This window comes from Salmo salar, chromosome ssa08 (assembly GCF_905237065.1).
Source record: "Salmo salar chromosome ssa08, Ssal_v3.1, whole genome shotgun sequence".
NCBI classification, from domain to species: domain Eukaryota; kingdom Metazoa; phylum Chordata; class Actinopteri; order Salmoniformes; family Salmonidae; genus Salmo; species Salmo salar.
Window position 1 is genome coordinate 17,073,356 of NC_059449.1, and position 19,111 is coordinate 17,092,466.

General features: G+C 43.0%; 1 protein-coding gene across 2 annotated transcripts in view; it reads left to right on the forward strand.

Moving 5' to 3' along the window:
• Positions 1-18,172, forward strand: part of LOC106610360 (TBC domain-containing protein kinase-like protein) — a 68,118-nt gene extending 49,946 nt beyond the window's left edge. For both annotated transcript variants that reach the window (XM_014209681.2, XM_045722872.1), the window contains exons 25-26: positions 4,754-4,913; positions 17,776-18,172. In XM_014209681.2, coding sequence (XP_014065156.2) covers positions 4,754-4,913; positions 17,776-17,886 — 271 coding nt within the window. In that variant the 3' untranslated portion in view covers positions 17,887-18,172. The remainder of the gene's footprint in view (positions 1-4,753; positions 4,914-17,775) is intronic.
• The last annotated feature ends 939 nt before the right edge of the window (positions 18,173-19,111 follow it).

Genomic DNA, 19,111 nt, shown 5'->3' on the forward strand with positions numbered 1-19,111 from the left:
AAGTCTAACTTGGGTGACTGGAGTCTCTGACAATTGTATGGGCTTTCCTCTTACACCACCTATTATATAGGTCCTGGATGGCAGGAAGCTTGGCCCCAATGATGTACTGGGCCGTTCGCACTACCCTCTGTAGCGCCTTACGGTCAGATGCCAAGCAGTTGCCATACCAGGCGGTGATGCAACCGGTCAGGATGCTCTCGATGGTGCAGCTGTAGAACCTTTTGAGAATCTGGGTGCCCATGCCAAATCTTTTCAGTCTCCTGAGGGGGAAAAGGTTTTGTCGTGCCCTCTTCACGACTGTCTTGGTATGTTTGACCTGCTCCACTACAGCCCCATCGATGTTAATGGGGGCCTGTTCGGCCCGCCTTTTCCTGTAGTCCAAGATCAGCTCCTTTGTCTTGCCCACATTGAGGGAGAGGTTGTTGTCCTGGCACCACACTGTCAGTTCTTAGACCTCCTCCCTATAGGCCATCACATCATTGTTGGTGATCAGGCCTACCACTGTTGGGTCATCAGCAAACTTAGTGATGGTGTTGGAGTCATGTTTGGCCACGCAGTCGTGGGTGAACAGAGAATACAGGAGGGGACTAAGTACACACCCCTGAGGGGCCCCACGGTCTGGACCTGAGGAGAATCCATTCTGCCTGCTGGTTAGCTACCCCATAGCCTGTTAGCTACCCCATAGCCTGTTAGCTACCCCATAGCATGTTAGCCGCCTGCTAGCATGTTAGCCGCCTGCTAGCATGTTAGCCGCCTGCTAGCATGTTAGCCGCCTGCTAGCCGCCTGTTAGCCGCCTGCTAGCCGCCTGCTAGCCGCCTGCTAGCCGCCTGCTAGCTGCCTGCTAGCCACCTGCTAGCCTGTTAGCCACCTGTTAGCCACCTGTTAGCCACCTGTTAGCCTGTTAGCCACCTGTTAGCCTGTTAGCCACCTGTTAGCCACCTGCTAGCCTGTTAGCCACCTGTTAGCCACCTGCTAGCCACCTGCTAGCCTGTTAGCAACCTACTAGCAAAAATGACTTGTGTGGGCTAAAGTTAAAAAACCTCCACTGGATGGGAGGTTTATGGGTTAACTGAAAATCATTTTGACTTTTTGTTACAGGGTGGAGAATACCTGTGAAATTCATATATCAGAAGTATGAGATGGACTAATTTGCTCTGCTGATTGGAGAAGCTGCTGTCATCTGCCGTTCAGTCATGGGAATCTATTACTAAAGTGAGACTGCCTGGGTTGTGAATTGACCTTGTACGAGGTATCATTGTTGAAGTCCTTGGAGTAATTCTTCTAGAAAAACCTCCAGCCCTATCACTGGGTGTGAACACGTCTGGCACATTTGACAGCCAATGGACAAAGTTACCCTGGATAAGAGTATGCTAAGAAAATAAGGAGAGTGAATGTGCAGGGGGTTAGATCTGATTAGAAGTCCAACTTAACCTCTGGTTCTAATTACATAGTTACCCAGACACATTTTTTATTAATGTTTTTTTACCTTTCTTGGAGGAAAGAAAAGGCAAACTCCTTAAGTGGGATGTGATTTGTTCCCTCAACGGGTGCGGCTGAATTATTGATTCATTATTGTGTGTGTGTGCATGACACAGCCTAACACACACTCAGCGCACACACACACTCCCCAGTGGATACACCTGATAAGTCCCTTAGATTAAAAACGGGTTGCCAGAATCAATAACCCAGTAATCCATCTTGGCTATTCATAAAAGTGCAACATCACAAAACAAAAACACAGTTTGTCTGCACAGATGGACTGTTTGTTTTCTTCTAGTTCTATTTCCCTGACGGCTGTTCAGTTTATCAGGAGTAGACTTTCCAGCGCTAAGTAACCAATACTCTTTCATCTTAAAAGTGAGCCACACTCTGAAGAGTCATCGTAGGAGGTCAGTGGAATGATAATTGTTTTAGGCGGGAGTTAAAGCTCCATTAATCAGGGGGGGATTAGGGGTAGAATACCTGGCAACCGTCCTCTCCATTCTATAGAGTCCTGATAGACAGCGGTCCCCAGGGCTCCTGACCCAGAATAACAAAGAGGGATTTGGGCCACTTAGAGCTGGCTACCCTGCATTGTGATGACTGTGAGATAAAATACAGTGTTGGGTCTCCAGTTGGTCACAAAGTTATTGAACTGATTACACCAATCCAGTGTTTTACTAGTGGTCGGTTTCCATGCCTGGATATATTCAAGAATGTAAATGATAATTGAACAGAGTCCCAGATTTCAGACTGTAGCTACCTTTTTAAGTAGTTAGTGCACAGCTGTTTTAAACAACAGCTGTGTAGACTACCTTACATTTAGGGGTTCTAGAGCAAAGATTCAGTAACTCAAGTTAAATCGACTAAAGTGAAATATGTCAGTGTGTGTATAATGGCCTCTCTCTTCCCAGGAATAATTTAGTACGTGGCCTAAAGTGCTTCAGGAAAGCAGTTGAGCACCGTTCGTCTTAAAATTATGTAGCAATAATGTCGATAACTACACTTGGAAACGGAGCAAGCCAGAGAATGATTATTAAATTATACAAGTATGTTTTTTGTTCTTCTCTCTGGCTCGCTTGTGCCTAGCTTTCACTGTTCCCTCAGCGCGAGCTGCCTGGCACTCAGCAGATAGCTAACACTGTTCCCTCAGCACGAGCTGCCTGGCACTCAGCAGATAGCTAACACTGTTCCCTCAGCGCGAGCTGCCTGGCACTCGGCAGATAGCTAACACTGTTCCCTCAGCGTGAGCTGCCTGGCTCTCAGCAGATAGCTAACACTGTTCCCTCAGCGAGAGCTGCCTGGCACTCAGCAGATAGCTAACACTGTTCCCTCAGCGAGAGCTGCCTGGCACTCAGCAGATAGCTAACAAAGTTCCCTCAGCGCGAGCTGCCTGGCACTCAGCAGATAGCTAACACTGTTCCCTCAGCGAGAGCTGCCTGGCACTCAGCAGATAGCTAACACTGTTCCCTCAGCGAGAGCTGCCTGGCACTCAGCAGATAGCTAACACTGTTCCCTCAGCGCGAGCTGCCTGGCACTCAGCAGAGCTTAACAGACGTATTGTCTTTTTTCTTTCTTTCCCCTCATTATGTCAATTTAAGCAGCCTTCCAGTTCCCAGCCTCCCCATTCACCCCTCCCCGAGATTGAGTTATTACTTTAATTTGCCTGGCTCGTGGTATTTACTCTGCTCCTCCTTTCTCCTCCCTCCTATTTCTGGAGACTGTCTTTGGCAGCCAGAGCAGCTGCTGTCTCATAATAGAAACTTCTGGTAGCCTCTGTTAGGCTGACAGATCAAGACAGACCCCCTGTCTCAAGTTCACCGCAGACAATGACATGCACACATTAAATTATTACACTCTGGGTGGGGGGTGGTCATGTGGGGGATGCACTGTGTACTGTGATGCACTGTGTCCATGATTGCATTTACCCAGAAGGTATTTTTTAATCAGTGATCTTGTGTTGTCTTGTAGTATTCATTATGCATGACTAAACAGAGGTGGAGAAATGATTGAGTTAAAGATTTCTTTAGCATCACTTTCAGTCATTTTCCATATTGTGGACATCAAGCATATTTTACACCCAATTGCGCACAGACATTTTAAGTGATGTCTGCAATGAATCTGATTGGAGCAAGCAAGTTACCATGGCCTTGGTGTATTAGCTAGCCCTCGACAGGCCTAGTCCACTATAGATCCCTGTATTTTATAATAGACAGACATGGCCTGGACATGGCCCTGTAAATTTGAACCGACCCCATTCGGAGCCTGAGATTCTTCACTGTGTCAGAGCCCCAAATCATATCCAATTGCATGGTTTTAGGCCCATAACAGTGAAACTGCAGTCTGTGGGACATTTCCCTCCACTCAGTCATGTTCTATTACTGCAGCAGTGTTAAACTGTCTTTTATCAGGATGAGGGATTGGAAACAGTTTCTGTCTATATATATATATATATATATATATGATTTGACATACAATTGTAAGGCAACCAGCTGCAATACGATTGAGTTTTTTTCAACAAACTTTTCACACACAAAGTTTTTGTTGAGTTTGCTCAACAATTTGTTTTTGTTTAAACTCACAATCCTATTGCTGCTGGTTGCCATGAAATTGTACGTTGAATCAACATTATTTATTAAAAAAATTACAGTCACAGGTACATATAAAACACTTGCAGAACCTTCAAGAAGTTAAAAGTAAACTTGTGAAATTAGGTAACAGTTTAGCTGAACAGCACTATACTGTAGTGTAAGATACCACATCAGACATTCATACCCGTTGTGGTATGCAGGGATATAAACACCTTTATGGAGCTCACGGTATCACTACTGAATGCTAATAGACTTAATGAATGAATTATGATGTGGTTATAATCATAGCCGCGGGAGGTAGGGGTGCCGAGGGTGCTGCAGCACCCCCTGAAAAATCAGAATAAAAATCAAATATATTTATTATATTAATTATTATTATATAAAAAAATCACAAAAGTAGTGCACTGGGCCTTTAATAATCCTGTATTAGTGACCGATATAGCCGTCTGCAGCACGGGCAAACAAACCCCCCCCCCCCCCCCCCACCCATGGAAGAAGAAAATCGCAGCACCCCCACCCCCAAACCACTTCCCGCGGCTATGGTAATAATGCAGTGTTTGACATAAGCATGTATGCCCCTCTTCTAATTACTTATTGGTCACCCTAACTTATTGAGGACATTGAGACTTTACATAGACTGGTGTACATTTTAAAGCGTTGTCCCTTAACCCAGGGTGTTCAGCTTTGGCCGAGGCCACATCTCGGGCAGCATCAGCATCCCCTACAGCACGGCGTTCTCTCCGGACGGGGAGCTGGTGCAGTGTCCCGCCACCGGCACCCTCCAGAGCTTCAGGGGACGTGTCATCGTGGTCATCAGCCATGCCATGAAGAGCGCCGCCATGGTGAGAGAAAACACACGCGCGTTTAGGGATACACAGACATGCATGCATGAATGCAAATGCACACACATTGAACCTTTATTCATGCGGGGAAGTCCCATTGAGACCAATTTGTCTTTTACAAAGGAGCCCTGATTCACAAGTGCATGCATCTGCACACACTCAAACACACATGTATGCATGTGCACCCTACGCACACACATACATACACACACACACACACACACACACACACACACTCTATGTCTGCAGCTAGGACGGTTAACTTGCACAATGAGCAATTTAATTTATTCCACCTGCAAGTTCAACAAGCCAGACTGTTTAGGATTCAATTAGGCTCATATTCCGTTCCTCCACAGACCTCCACTCTAAGTCATACAGAAGTTATGGATTGTTCAATCAGACAGGAGTCCAGCTTGTGTTTTCCCCACTGAAATCAGTTCACCTCGTCTATGCTGCATGCTTCAGCTGTTTCTGGGGCAAAGCTATTTGCTGTCTTCTCAGCATATTTTTGAACTATAATTGAAGTGCATCACCATTTTTCCAAATGAAGCATAAAAGTATGATTTGGTTCTGTTTTTCCCTGTTTGGAATGATTTACTGATAGTCACATTGCTATAAATGACCATTCTTACTGTTATGGGTTTTTGGTATTCATATGTATTTCTTATAGATCCCAATTGCTTCTCAAACCTCATGTACATAAACAGCATTTTCACTTTAATTCCCCTCGGTATAATCCATATTTAGTTTAATTCCCCTCTGTATAATCTGTCTTTACTTTAATTCCCCTCGGTATAATCCATCTTTACTTTAATTCCCCTCGGTATAATCCATCTTTACTTTAATTCCCCTTGGTATAATCCATCTTTACTTTAATTCCTCTCGGTATAATCCATCTTTAGTTTTATTCCTCTTGGTATAATCCATCTTTACTTTAATTCCCCTCTGTATAATCTGTCTTTACTTTAATTCCCCTCGGTATAATCCTTCTTTAGTTTAATTCCCCTCGGTATAATCCATCTTTAGTTTAATTCCCCTCGGTATAATCCATCTTTAGTTTTATTCCTCTCGGTATAATCCATCTTTAGTTTTATTCCTCTCGGTATAATCCATTTTTTGTTTTATTCCTCTTGGTATAATCCATCTTTAGTTTTATTCCCCTCGGTATAATCCATCTTTATTTTTATTCCCCTCGGTATAATCTGTCTTTAGTTTTATTCCCCTCGGTATAATCTGTCTTTACTTTAATTCCCCTTGGTATAATCCATCTTTACTTTAATTCCCCTCGGTATAATCTGTCTTTACTTTAATTCCCCTCGGTATAATCTGTCTTTACTTTAATTCCCCTCGGTATAATCTGTCTTTACTTTAATTCCTCTCAGTATAATCCATCTTGAGTTTTATTCCCCTCGGTATAATCGATCTTTAGTTTTATTCCCCTCGGTATAATCCATTTTTAGTTTTATTCCCCTCGCTATAATCCATTTTTAGTTTTATTCCCCTCGGTATAATCCATTTTTAGTTTTATTCCCCTCGGTATAATCCATCTTTAGTTTAATTCACCTCGGTATAATCCATATTTAGGTTAATTCACCTCGGTATAATACATCAAATCAGAATAGTACACCTGAACTCCTTATTATGAACAATGTATTAGGCTACATGTACTGCAGGTTTAGATATGATTCATGTGGCATTCTGTTGCATCACCTTGCATCTCTTCTTGGCAGTTGGCCCCAAGATGACAGTTGGGCTCCTTCAAAGGTTGGCCTTCTTGCCTGGGAAGCCCCAGTTGGAAGCCCCAGTTCAGGGGGTATAGTTCTGATCGGATCCTCTCAGATCCACACAGTGATCAGAGGGCTTTAAGAGGGGATATCTGGGATGTCATAACTCCTTAGGTCAGCGCACAGCGTCACATGAACCAGTATCTGTGCATTAGAGATCTCTCTAACACCCAGAAAGCTCAGATTCAAACTCCCATTAACCAGCTCTGCAAGCGTTATGTCAAAATATGTTCGTTGATCACCAAATATGGAGTTTCTTCTTCATTTACTTCCGTTACGGCCGGTATGTACTTCCAAAAAGAGAGAATGAGTTAATTATTTGTGGGGTCTAGCGTAGAGGTCGACCGGTTAGGATTTTTCAACGCCGATACCGATTATTGGAGGACCAAAAAAAAAGCCTAGACCGATTAATCGTCCAATTTCTTTTTATTATATATATATATATATAAGAATAATAAAACAAAAATTGGACGATTAATCGACAATTAAATATATATATATATTTCTAATAATGACAATTACAACAATACTGAATGAACAATGAACACTTTTATTTTAACTTAATATAATACATCAATAAAATCAATTTAGTCTCAAATAAATAATGAAACATGTTCGATTTGGTTTAAATAATGCAAAAACAAAGTAAGTAAAAGTGCAATATGTGCCATGTAAAAAAGCTAACGTTTAAGTTCCTTGCTCAGAACATGAGAACATATGAAAGCTGGTTGTTCCTTTTAACATTAGTCTTCAATATTCCCAGGTAAGAAGTTTTAGGTTGTAGTTATTATAGGACTCTTTCTCTCTATACCATTTTGTGTTTCATATACCTTTGACTATTGGATGTTCTAATAGGTACTTTAGTATTGCCAGCCTAACCTCGGGAGTTGATAGGCTTGAAGTCATAAACAGTGCAATGCTTGAAGCATTGCAAAGAGCTGCTGGCAAACGCAGTAAAGTGCTGTTTGAATGAATGCTTACGAGCCTGCTGCTGCCTGTCACCGCTCAGTCAGACTGCTCTATCAAATCATAGACTTAATTATAATATAACACACACAAATATGAGCCTTAGGTCATTAGTATGGTCAAATCCAGAAACTGTCATTTCGAAAACAAAACGTTTATTCTTTCAGTGAAATACGAAACCGTTCCGTATTTTATCTAACGGGTGGCATCCATAAGTCTAAATATTGCTGTTACATTGCACAACCTTCAATGTTATGTCATAATTATGTAAACTTCTGGCAAATTAGTTCGCAACGAGCCAGGCAGCCAGAACTGTTGCATATACCCTGACTCTGCGTGCAATGAACGCAAGAGAAGTGACACAATTTCCCTAGTTAATATTGCCTGCTAACATGAATTTATTTTAACTAAATATGCAGGTTTAAAGAATATGTGTATTGATTTTAAGAAAGCCATTGATGTTTATGCTTAGGTACAGTCGTGCAACGATTGTGCTTTTTTCGCAAATGCGCTTTTGTTAAATCATCCCCCGTTTGGCGAAGTTGGCTGTCTTTGTTAGGAAGAGAGTCTTCACATATTTCACAACGAGCCAGGCGGCCCAAACTGCTGCATATACCCTGACTCTGTTGCACAGAACACAAGAGAAGTGACACAATTTCCCTAGTTATTAATAGAAATTCATGTTAGCCGGCAATATTAACTAAATAGGCAGGTTTAAAAATATATACTTGTGTATTGATTTTAAGAAAGGCGTTGATGTTTATGGTTAGGTACACATTGTTGCAACGGCAGTGCTTTTTTCGCGAATGCGGTTGTTAAATGATCCGTTTGGCGAAGTAGGCTGTGATTCAATGATAAATGAACAGGCACTGCATCGATTATATGCAACGCAGGACAAGCTAGATAAACTAGTAATATCATCAACCATGTGTAGTTAACTAGTGATTATGTTAAGATTGATTGTTTTTTATAAGATACGTTTAATGCTAGCTAGCACCTTACCTTGGCTCCTTGCTGCACTCACATAACAAGCACTGCCATGCAGTCTCCTCGTGGAGTGCAATGTAATCGGCCATGATCGGTGTCCAAAAATGCAGATTACCGATTGTTATGAAAACTTGAAAACGGCCCTAATTAATCGGCCATTCCGATGAATCGGTCGACCTCTAGTCTAGCGGCCCTCATCCCCTTTTTGTAGCTGTTAATGAGCACTTTGAAAAGGTGAGACCATACTTACTCTGCAGTAAGTAAGACATGTATTCATATTGAAATGAATGGGCAACCTGAATGAACTTAGCCTGTGAACCAGATACTTACCAAATGCTCTGTGTTGACTGTGTATCTGACCTCCTGTAAAAGAGAGACCAGACCAGTGAGACAGACTGATAGAGATGGTAACAAACAGATAGTGACAGACAGGCAGGCAGACTGACAGGGGGTAGAGTAATCCATTTAGAAGAAATACCATGGACAGCCTAGTCAGTCTGGGGTGTATGTGACGTGTGGCTCAAGGTCAGAGGCGAGACGAACTGCCGTGATAAAGTCGACCTACCCATCTACGCTGGTGTTTCTGCAAAGACAGAGCCCAGTCTGCACAGGCATCGTCCAGCCTTTGCAGCCAATAGAAAAACAACCTGTCTACGATGACTCTTCAAAGTCACATTTTGTTTGTCATCAAATAAGTTCTAAATTGTTACATGTCATTTTCCTTCATCGCCTGAATGTTGTGGGCAGAAATTGGAGTTGTGCTATACAGCAAGCAGAGAACAGCAAAGTAGACACATCTCAACAACTCAGATTGATGTTGATGATCCTATCAAGTGGATAAAGCCTCATCCCAAAACGGAATACATATTTTGGCACAACGACGTCTGTTGTGAGAATCTGCCTCACAGTAGCTCTTAGATGTCTCAGTCAATATGCAGAGCAGGGAGGATAAAGCCCAGTGCTACAGACGGATACACAGGAATATGGCCTTGTTACTCTAGATGAAGGCCCTACTGAGCGGCCCTGTCTACCTGACGCCACTTCCACTGTACTCCTACCTCCTCGCTCCATTTCCTGTCATCTTATCTTCCCCCACCAGAGCCTACATCCACCTGGATAGCGTGAAAGGCAAACACTTCTCCTTCATAACCTTCCCTTCCTCTTTGTATCCCTCTCTCTTTTTTTGTCCTTTAACTTGGCGGTGTATTCATTTGGGATTTAACCATGCATGGATGTTGTGTGTGCCTTAGTCACAGACTTACCGTCGGCTTTGAGCAGAGTGATTACAGCACGGTTACTGGTTTCTCGGGCATCACGACAGGATTAAAGGGTTTACAGGGAGGCTTTGGACTGTCCTTCTGTTTGGAGCCTCGCTTAAATGCTTCCTTAGAAAGTGTGTGCTGCTGCAGTCTCGTTGTTGTGAGTTTCCCTCCCTCTTGCTCTCTGATTTGAACTCTCTCGCTATCGTTCCCTCTTTCTCCCCCCCTCTCTCGCTCCCTGTTTTCCTTTCCATTTCCTTCCTCAATCTCTCTTACTTATCCTCCCTCTCTCTACACTTCTCTCTCTCTCTCTCTACACATCTCTCTCTCTTTACACATCTCTCTCTCTCTCTACACATCTCTCTCTCTCTCTCTCTACACATCTCTCTCTCTCTCTCTACACATCTCTCTCTCTCTCTCTCTCACACATCTCTCTCTCTCTCTCTACACATCTCTCTCTCTCTCTCTACACATCTCTCTCTCGCTCTCTACACATCTCTCTCTCGCTCTCTACACATCTCTCTCTCGCTCTACACATCTCTCTCTACACATCTCTCTCTCTCTCTCTCTACACATCTCGGTCTCTCTCTCAATTCAATTTGCTTTATTGGCATGACGTAACAATGTACATATTGCCAAAGCTTACTTTGGAGATTTACAATATTAACATAATAAAAATAATAATAATCAATATTGTTAACGGGACAACAGTAACAACAAAAATCAGGGGTCAAAATAACCATACATTGAACAATAACAATAAGCATACAGTAGAGGACATGTGCAGGTTGGTTGGTCTGTCAGACACTGTCCCTCATCTTATGGCAGGCAGCAATGTAGTGTGCTGCCAACCCACAGCTCTCTGCGTCCTCCCCCAACAGGACGGGTAGCCTATTCTCATCAGAGAGGTCTTTGTAGCCTTGAAAAAGGGTTTCAAATTTTGGGAAATGACACACTCTCTCATTGTTTTATACACTGCTCAAAAAAATAAAGGGAACACTTAAACAACACAATGTAACTCCAAGTCAATCACACTTCTGTGAAAACAAACTGTCCACTTAGGAAGCAACACTGATTGACAATAAATTTCACATGCTGTTGTGCAAATGGAATAGACAACAGGTGGAAATTATAGGCAATTAGCAAGACACCCCCAATAAAGGAGTGGTTCAGCAGGTGGGGACCACAGACCACTTCTCAGTTCCTCTGCTTCCTGGCTGATGTTTTGGTCACTTTTGAATGCTGGCGGTGCTTTCACTCTAGTGGTAGCATGAGACGGAGTCTACAACCCACACAAGTGGCTCAGGTAGTGCAGCTCATCCAGGATGGCACATCAATGCGAGCTGTGGCAAGAAGGTTTGCTGATTCTGTCAGCGTAGTGTCCAGAGCATGGAGGCGCTACCAGGAGACAGGCCAGTATATCAGGAGACATGGAGGAGGCCGTAGGAGGGCAACAACCCAGCAGCAGGACCGCTACCTCCGCCTTTGTGCAAGGAGGAGCAGGAGAAGCACTGCCAGAGTCCTGCAAAATGACCTCCAGCAGGCCACAAATGTGCATGTGTCTGCTCAAACGGTCAGAAACAGACTCCATGAGGGTGGTATGAGGGCCCGACGTCCACAGGTGGGGATTGTGCTTACAGCCCAACACCGTGCAGGACGTTTGGCATTTGCCAGAGGACACCAAGATTGGCAAATTCGCCACTGGCGCCCTGTGCTCTTCACAGATGAAGGCAGGTTCACACTGAGCACGTGACAGACGTGACAGAGTCTGGAGACGCCGTGGAGAACGTTCTGCTGCCTGCAACATCCTCCAGTATGACCGGTTTGGCAGTGGGTCAGTCATGGTGTGGGGTGGCATTTCTTTGGGGGGCCGCACAGCCTTCCATGTGCTCGCCAGAGGTAGCCTGACTGCCATTAGGTACCGAGATGAGATCCTCAGACCCCTTGTGAGACCATATGCTGGTGCGGTTGGCCCTGGGTTCCTCCTAATGCAAGACAATGCTAGACCTCATGTGGCTGGAGTATGTCAGCAGTTCCTGCAAGAGGAAGGCATTGATGCTATGGACTGGCCCGCCCGTTCCCCAGACCTGAATCCAATTGAGCACATCTGGGACATCATGTCTCGCTCCATCCACCAACGCCACGTTGCACCACAGACTGTCCAGGAGTTGGCGGATGCTTTAGTCCAGGTCTGGGAGGAGATCCCTCAGGAGACCATCCGCCACCTCATCAGGAGCATGCCCAGGCGTTGTAGGGAGGTCATACAGGCACGTGGAGGCCACACACACTAATGAGCCTCATTTTGACTTGTTTTAAGGACATTACATCAAAGTTGGATCAGCCTGTAGTGTGGTTTTCCACTTTAATTTTGAGTGTGACTCCAAATCCAGACCTCCATGGGTTGATAAATTGGATTTCCATTGATTATTTTTGTGTGATTTTGTTGTCAGCACATTCAACTATGTAAAGAAAAAAGTATTTAATAAGATTATTTCTTTCATTCAGATCTAGGATGTGTTGTTTAAGTGTTCCCTTTATTTTTTTGAGCAGTATATTTTTTACATTTTGTCAGGAAATGCAGCTCTCTCTCAGGTTCTGCTGTGGTGCAGTGGTTGCACAGCCTTTCCTCTACAGGAGCCAGGTTTTCCTGTGTCTACCCTTCTCAATAGCAAGGCTGTGCTCACTGAGCCTGTACTATGTCAAGATTTTGATCAGTAACCATGGTCAAATATTTAGCCACGGTGTACTGTCGATGTAGGGCCAGACAGCACTGCATTTTGCATTGTGCTTGTGTTTCCCAATAAGCAATGTAGTTTTGACTGTGTTGTACTTTGGTTTATTCTGATTCATTGGATGTTCTGGTCCTGAGGCTTCAGTGTGTTAGTAGAACAGGTTTGTGAACTCAGCCCCAGGACCAGCTGGATGAGGGGACTCTTTTCTTTGTTCAGCTCTTGGCATTGCAGGGCTTGGTAATGATATGAGAGGGGGTCACTGTATTTTAGATGTTTCCAAAACTTAATTGTTCTTTTTTTAGTTTTTATTATTAGTGGAAATTGGCCTAATTCTCTCATATCTCTCTCTCTCTTTCTCCCTACCATATCTGTCTCTTTCTCTCTGCCTACCATCTCTGTCTCTCTCACATTCACTTTTCCTCCCTCTCTCAATTTCTCACTGGCTGCTGTAGTTTTTCTTAATGAATGGACTGTTTTGCTTGCCCTTTACATCCCAAATGATCTGCCCTGAGGCTGGATGGAAGATCTTTTCTGTCTGTGACAGTCTAGTTTGAGGATATTTAAGAAATTGATTCCGTGTGTGCCTGCTTGTGTGGGTTCATACTGTGTGTGTGAAGCCCCCACAAGAATAGTAAACAAACAAAAAGTTGACTAACTGGGGACATTTTGTTAGTTCCCACGAGGTCAAATGCTATTTGTATGGGGTTTAGGGTTAAGGTTAGAATTAGTGTTAGGGCTAGAATTATGTTTAGGGTTAGGAGCTAGGGTTAGTTTTAGGGTTAGGTTTTTGGGTTAGGGTAAGAGTATGGGTTAGTGTTTATGGAAAATAGGATTTTGAATGGGACTGAATGTTGTGTCCCCACAAGGTTTAGTGGTGAAGGAATTAAAGCACCTGCAATTCATTCTGGTCGAGAATAGAGGTCGACCGATTAATCGGAATAGCCGATTAATTAGGGCCGATTTCAAGTTTTCATAACAATCGGTAATCCGGTATTTTTGGCCACCGATTTGCCTAATTAAAAAAAATATATATATATTTATTTTTTTATTTTTTACACCTTTATTTAACTAGGCAAGTCAGATTAAGAACACATTCTTATTTTCAATGACGGCCTAGGAACGGGGGTTAACTGCCTTGTTCAGGGGGGATTCGTTTTTGCAACCTTCTGGTTACTAGTCCAACGCTCTAACCACCTGCCTTACATTGCACTCCACGAGGAGCCTGCATGGCAGGCTGACTACCTGTTACGTGAGGGCAGCAAGAAGCCAAGGTAAGTTGCTAGCTAGCATTAAACTTATCATATAAAAAAACGATCAATCTTAACATAATCACTAGTTAACTACACATGGTTGATGATATTACTAGTTTATCTAACGTGTCCTGCGTTGCATATAATCGATGCGGTGCCTGTTAATTTCTCATCGAATCACAGCCTACCTCAACAAACGGGTGATTATTTAACAAGCGCATTTGCGAAAAAAGCACTGTTGTTGCACCAATGTACCTAACCATAAACATCAATGCCTTTCTTTAAAATCAATACACAAGTATATATTTTTAAACCTGCATATTTAGTTAATATTGCCTGCTAACATGAAATTGTGTCACTGCTCTTGCGTTCATTGCCTGGCTCGTTGCGAACTAATTTGCCAGAATTTTACGTAATTATGACATACCATTGAAGGTTGTGCAATGTAACAGGAATATTTAGACTTAGGGATGCCACCCGTTAGATAAAATACGGAACGGTTCCGTATTTCACTGAAAGAAAAAAAACTTTTGGTTTTCGAGATTATAGTTTCCGGATTCGACCATATTAATGACCTAAGGCTCGTATTTCTGTGTGTTATTATGTTATAATTAAGTCTATGATTTGATAGAGCAGTCTGACTGAGCTGTGGTAGGCACCAGCAGGCTCGTAAGCATTCATTCAGACAGCACTTTGCCCAGCAGCTCTTCGCAATGCATTGCGCTGTTTATGACTTCAAGCCTATCAACCCCAGAGATTAGGCTGGTGTAATTGATGTGAAATGGCTAGCTAGTTAGCGGGTGCTCGCTAATAGCGTTTCAAACGTCACTCGCTCTGAGACTTGGAGTAGTTGTTTCCCTTGCTCTACATGGGTAACGCTGCTTCAAGGGTGGCTGTTGTCGATGTGTTCCTGGATCGAGCCCAGGTAGGAGTGAGGAGAGGGACGGAAGCTATACTGTTACACTGGCAATACTAAAGTGCCTGTAAGAACATCCAATAGTCAAAGGTATATGAAATACAAATCGTATAGAGAGAAATAGTCCTATAATTCCTATAATAACTACAACCTAAAACTTCTTACCTGGGAATATTGAAGACTCATGTTAAAAGGAACCACCAGCTTTCATATGTTCCCATGTTCTGAGCAAGGCACTTAAACGTTAGCTTTCTTACATGGCACATATTGCACTTTTACTTTCTTCTCCAACACTTTGTTTTTGCATTATTTAAACCAAATTGAACATGTTTCATTATTTATTTGAGGCTAAATTGATTTTATTGATGTATTATATTAAGTTTAAATAAGTGTTCATTCAGTCATAATCGGTCGACCTCTAGTCGAGAAGATGGAAGATGTAGCCGTGAGAAATGTGTTTTGACCTGGCAGGCAAACATTGTGTGTGTGTGTGTGTGTGTGTGTGTGTGTGTGTGTGTGTAATGCTGTTTGTAGAAGGACTGCAAATGACCCTAATGCATTAGTGATCAATGTTCGTTTACTGCCTAGTGTGACTTCTCTCCCAGTCTATGGGTGAATTGAAAATGGCACCATATTCCCATAGGGCTCTGGTCAAAAGAATGTGCTACGGTATGTAGGGAATGGGTGCCATTTGGGATGCACCCTATACATGGCTCAGTGAGACTGGAGATGTATAACACATAGCTAGGTCTTTAGTCTTCTATATCATTTATGTCTGATAGATATTGTTTTGTACCTACTGAGTGAGAAGTCTATTTACAATCAGAACATGCATGAAAACATGACTGTAAATATAACAGATTATATATACAGAGACACAAGCCTGCATACATTGGCCAGACGTCGATGTATCTTTCATTATTTACCAAGCAGTGCACTTCCCTTAACCAATTCCAGTGGCTGTTGTACTCTGAGGTGTGATGTTTGGGTACTACTTCACCTTGCTTGTTAGTCTGCGCCGTGTTTGTTCTTCTCTCAGCCACTGATCAACACTAGCAAACAAATTCAACTTGCTAATGCGAGCACCACAGTAGAAACGTCTGTGTTATTTGAAAGAATTTGGAAGTTGTCCTCGAGCTACACTAGATACTGTAACTACTGTAGACAACTGGACAAGACTGGATGTGTTGCAGACCACCTAACCTACTGTTACCAGAGTCTGGGAACAATTTCATTCCCCAGATGTGATGCCATAGATGTGGTGAGCAACACGAGTTGCACCAGGCTCCAGTTCTGGGGAAGTCAGAATTACGAAAAGCGGTATTACAGCATATTTTCAACACATTGTTGCTCTTTTATGTTGAAGAAACAAGTTTCACCCTGACCTAGATAAGAACCTGTATCAGATGATACCTAGATAAGAACCTGTATCAGATGATACCTAGATAAGAACCTGTATCAGATGATACCTAGATAAGAACCTGTATCAAATCAAATCAAACTTTGTCACATGCGCCGAATACAACAAGTGTAGACTTTACCATGAAATGCTTACTTACAAGCCCTTAACCAACAGTGCAGTTCAAGAAGAGTTAAGAAAATATTTACCAAGCAGACTAAAGTAACACAATAACAATAACGAGACTATATACAGGGGGCACCAGTACCGAGTCAGTGTTGAGATAATTTGTACATGTAGGTGGGGGTGAAGTGACTATGCATAGATGATACCTAGATAAGGGCCTGTATCAGATGATACCTACATCAGGGCCTGTATCAGATGATACCTACATCAGGGCCTGTATCAGATGATACCTACATCAGGGCCTGTATCAGATGATACCTACATCAGGGCCTGTATCAGATGATACCTACATCAGGGCCTGTATCTGATGATACCTACATCAGGGCCTGTATCAGATGATACCTACATCAGGGCCTGTATCAGATGATACCTACATCAGGGCCTGTATCAGATGATACCTACATCAGGGCCTGTATCAGATGATACCTACATCAGGGCCTGTATCAGATGATACCTACATCAGGGCCTGTATCAGATGATACCTACATCAGGGCCTGTATCAGATGATACCTACATCAGGGCCTGTATCAGATGATACCTACATCAGGGCCTGTATCAGATGATGCCTACATCAGGGCCTGTATCAGATGATACCTACATCAGGGCCTGTATCAGATGATACCTACATCAGGGCCTGTATCAGATGATACCTACATCAGGGCCTGTATCAGATGATACCTACATCAGGGCCTGTATCAGATGATACCTACATCAGGGCCTGTATCAGATGATACCTACATCAGGGCCTGTATCAGATGATACCTACATCAGGGCCTGTATCAGATGATGCCTACATCAGGGCCTGTATCAGATGATGCCTACATCAGGGCCTGTATCAGATGATACCTACATCAGGGCCTGTATCAGATGATGCCTACATCAGGGCCTGTATCAGATGATACCTACATCAGGGCCTGTATCAGATGATGCCTACATCAGGGCCTGTATCAGATGATGCCTACATCAGGGCCTGTATCAGATGATACCTACATCAGGGCCTGTATCAGATGATGCCTACATCAGGGCCTGTATCAGATGATACAGTCTGCCTTGGTCTTGTTGTCCCCCTTCCTGTTTGGTAAATGTTCCTCCATGTTGTTAATGGTTTGCCTTGGTCTTGTTGTCCCCCTTCCTGTTTGGTAAATGTTCCTCCATGTTGTTAATGGTTTGCCTTGGTCTTGTTGTCCCCCTTCCTGTTTGGTAAATGTTCCTCCATGTTGTTAATGGTCTGCCTTGGTCTTGTTGTCCCCCCTCCAGTTTGGTAAATGTTCCTCCATGTTGTTAATGGTCTGCCTTGGTCTTGTTGTTCCCCCTCCCCTCCAGTTTGGTATTGTTCCTCCATGTTGTTAATGGTTTGCCTTGGTCTTGTTGTCCCCCCTCCAGTTTGCGACCCACCTGGTGAAGGTAAACTACCCTCGAGTGACCACCCTGGACGGAGGCATCAACAAGTTGAAGCCCACAGGCCTCCTCACTGTCCCCTCCCCCCAGATCTGATCAGAGACCACACCCGCCAGCTGCCAAACAAACTCGGTCCCGCCCACACAAACAAAAGGGAACCACTCATTCATCGTCTACCAACGGGCATTCTTTTTATTTTATTTTAATAAACTTATTATAAGAAAATGTTGAAAATAATTTGCTTGTGTTTCTGTATATTGTTTTAGATTTCATAATTTGATGTAGCAGTCCCTCTTTTTTTATTTCTTACGTTGCAGTACTGTATGTGCTCAGAGATGTCACAGCATTAAAATGACTTAGATCAGCTCCTCACTGTACAAAGTGTCTGACTTCTGTTTGCATAAGAGATAAGAAAGTGTGTATCATTTGAAGATATAAGGGAAGAGGTCACATTGATAAACTCTTGAGGTCTTCCGTCTCATCATAGAAGAGAACTCAAGGGTTGCGTTGATAGGTGTTGCATCAAAGGCATTGTACTACTCACAGTTCATGTCTGCTATCACTGCTCAGTGCGTATGTAAGTGTCTGTTAAAATAGTGTATTTACAAATTACAACTGTATGGGTCTCTCATTTACTGTAGAGACACTAAGCTCACTGGAAACCTAGCTCCATGATGAAGACATTATATATGAGTTTGACCTCAAACCTGACCCCTGTCTACCCTGTGTTTGTCCTGCAGGAATCCCTGTATTATGTACACAGTGAAGGTTATCTACAGATTCCATATGTAAATACTACAGTCCCTGCAACTCCATTTCTGAACAGAAGGGCAGCATACAGTGAGTGGGATTTGTCCTGATTATGACCCAAATAGATGTCCCGCATTCCATCCCAGTGGGCAAAAATGATATGATTTTCTGGTTTTCAACTGGCTTTGTGGTTGAGAAGACTTCGTGCAACCAGGTAAAGATGTACTTTCATGACGACGTTGCGGGAAAGACATCGTATTTTGGTTGTTATCGAATCTGATGTTTTTCTGGTTGCTAAGAAGACATAAACGTTAAATAAAATGTATTTTATTAGAATTCTTTTTAAAGATATGCTGTCCTGGGGGCTGGTCTCGTGGTAGTGCCCGACTACCCTTTGTCCCTGGAGGCAAGGGTTCAATTCCCAGCTGTGCCACTTTCCGACCTAGATCCCTTTCTTTAATCTCCCCTACTATCTCAACTACTTCTACCCGTTAGCTGTCAACAAAAACTATAAAATACTGGAAGGAGAGTACTTCAAGAGAATGGAATTCCATAGGCTAACCTGACCCCC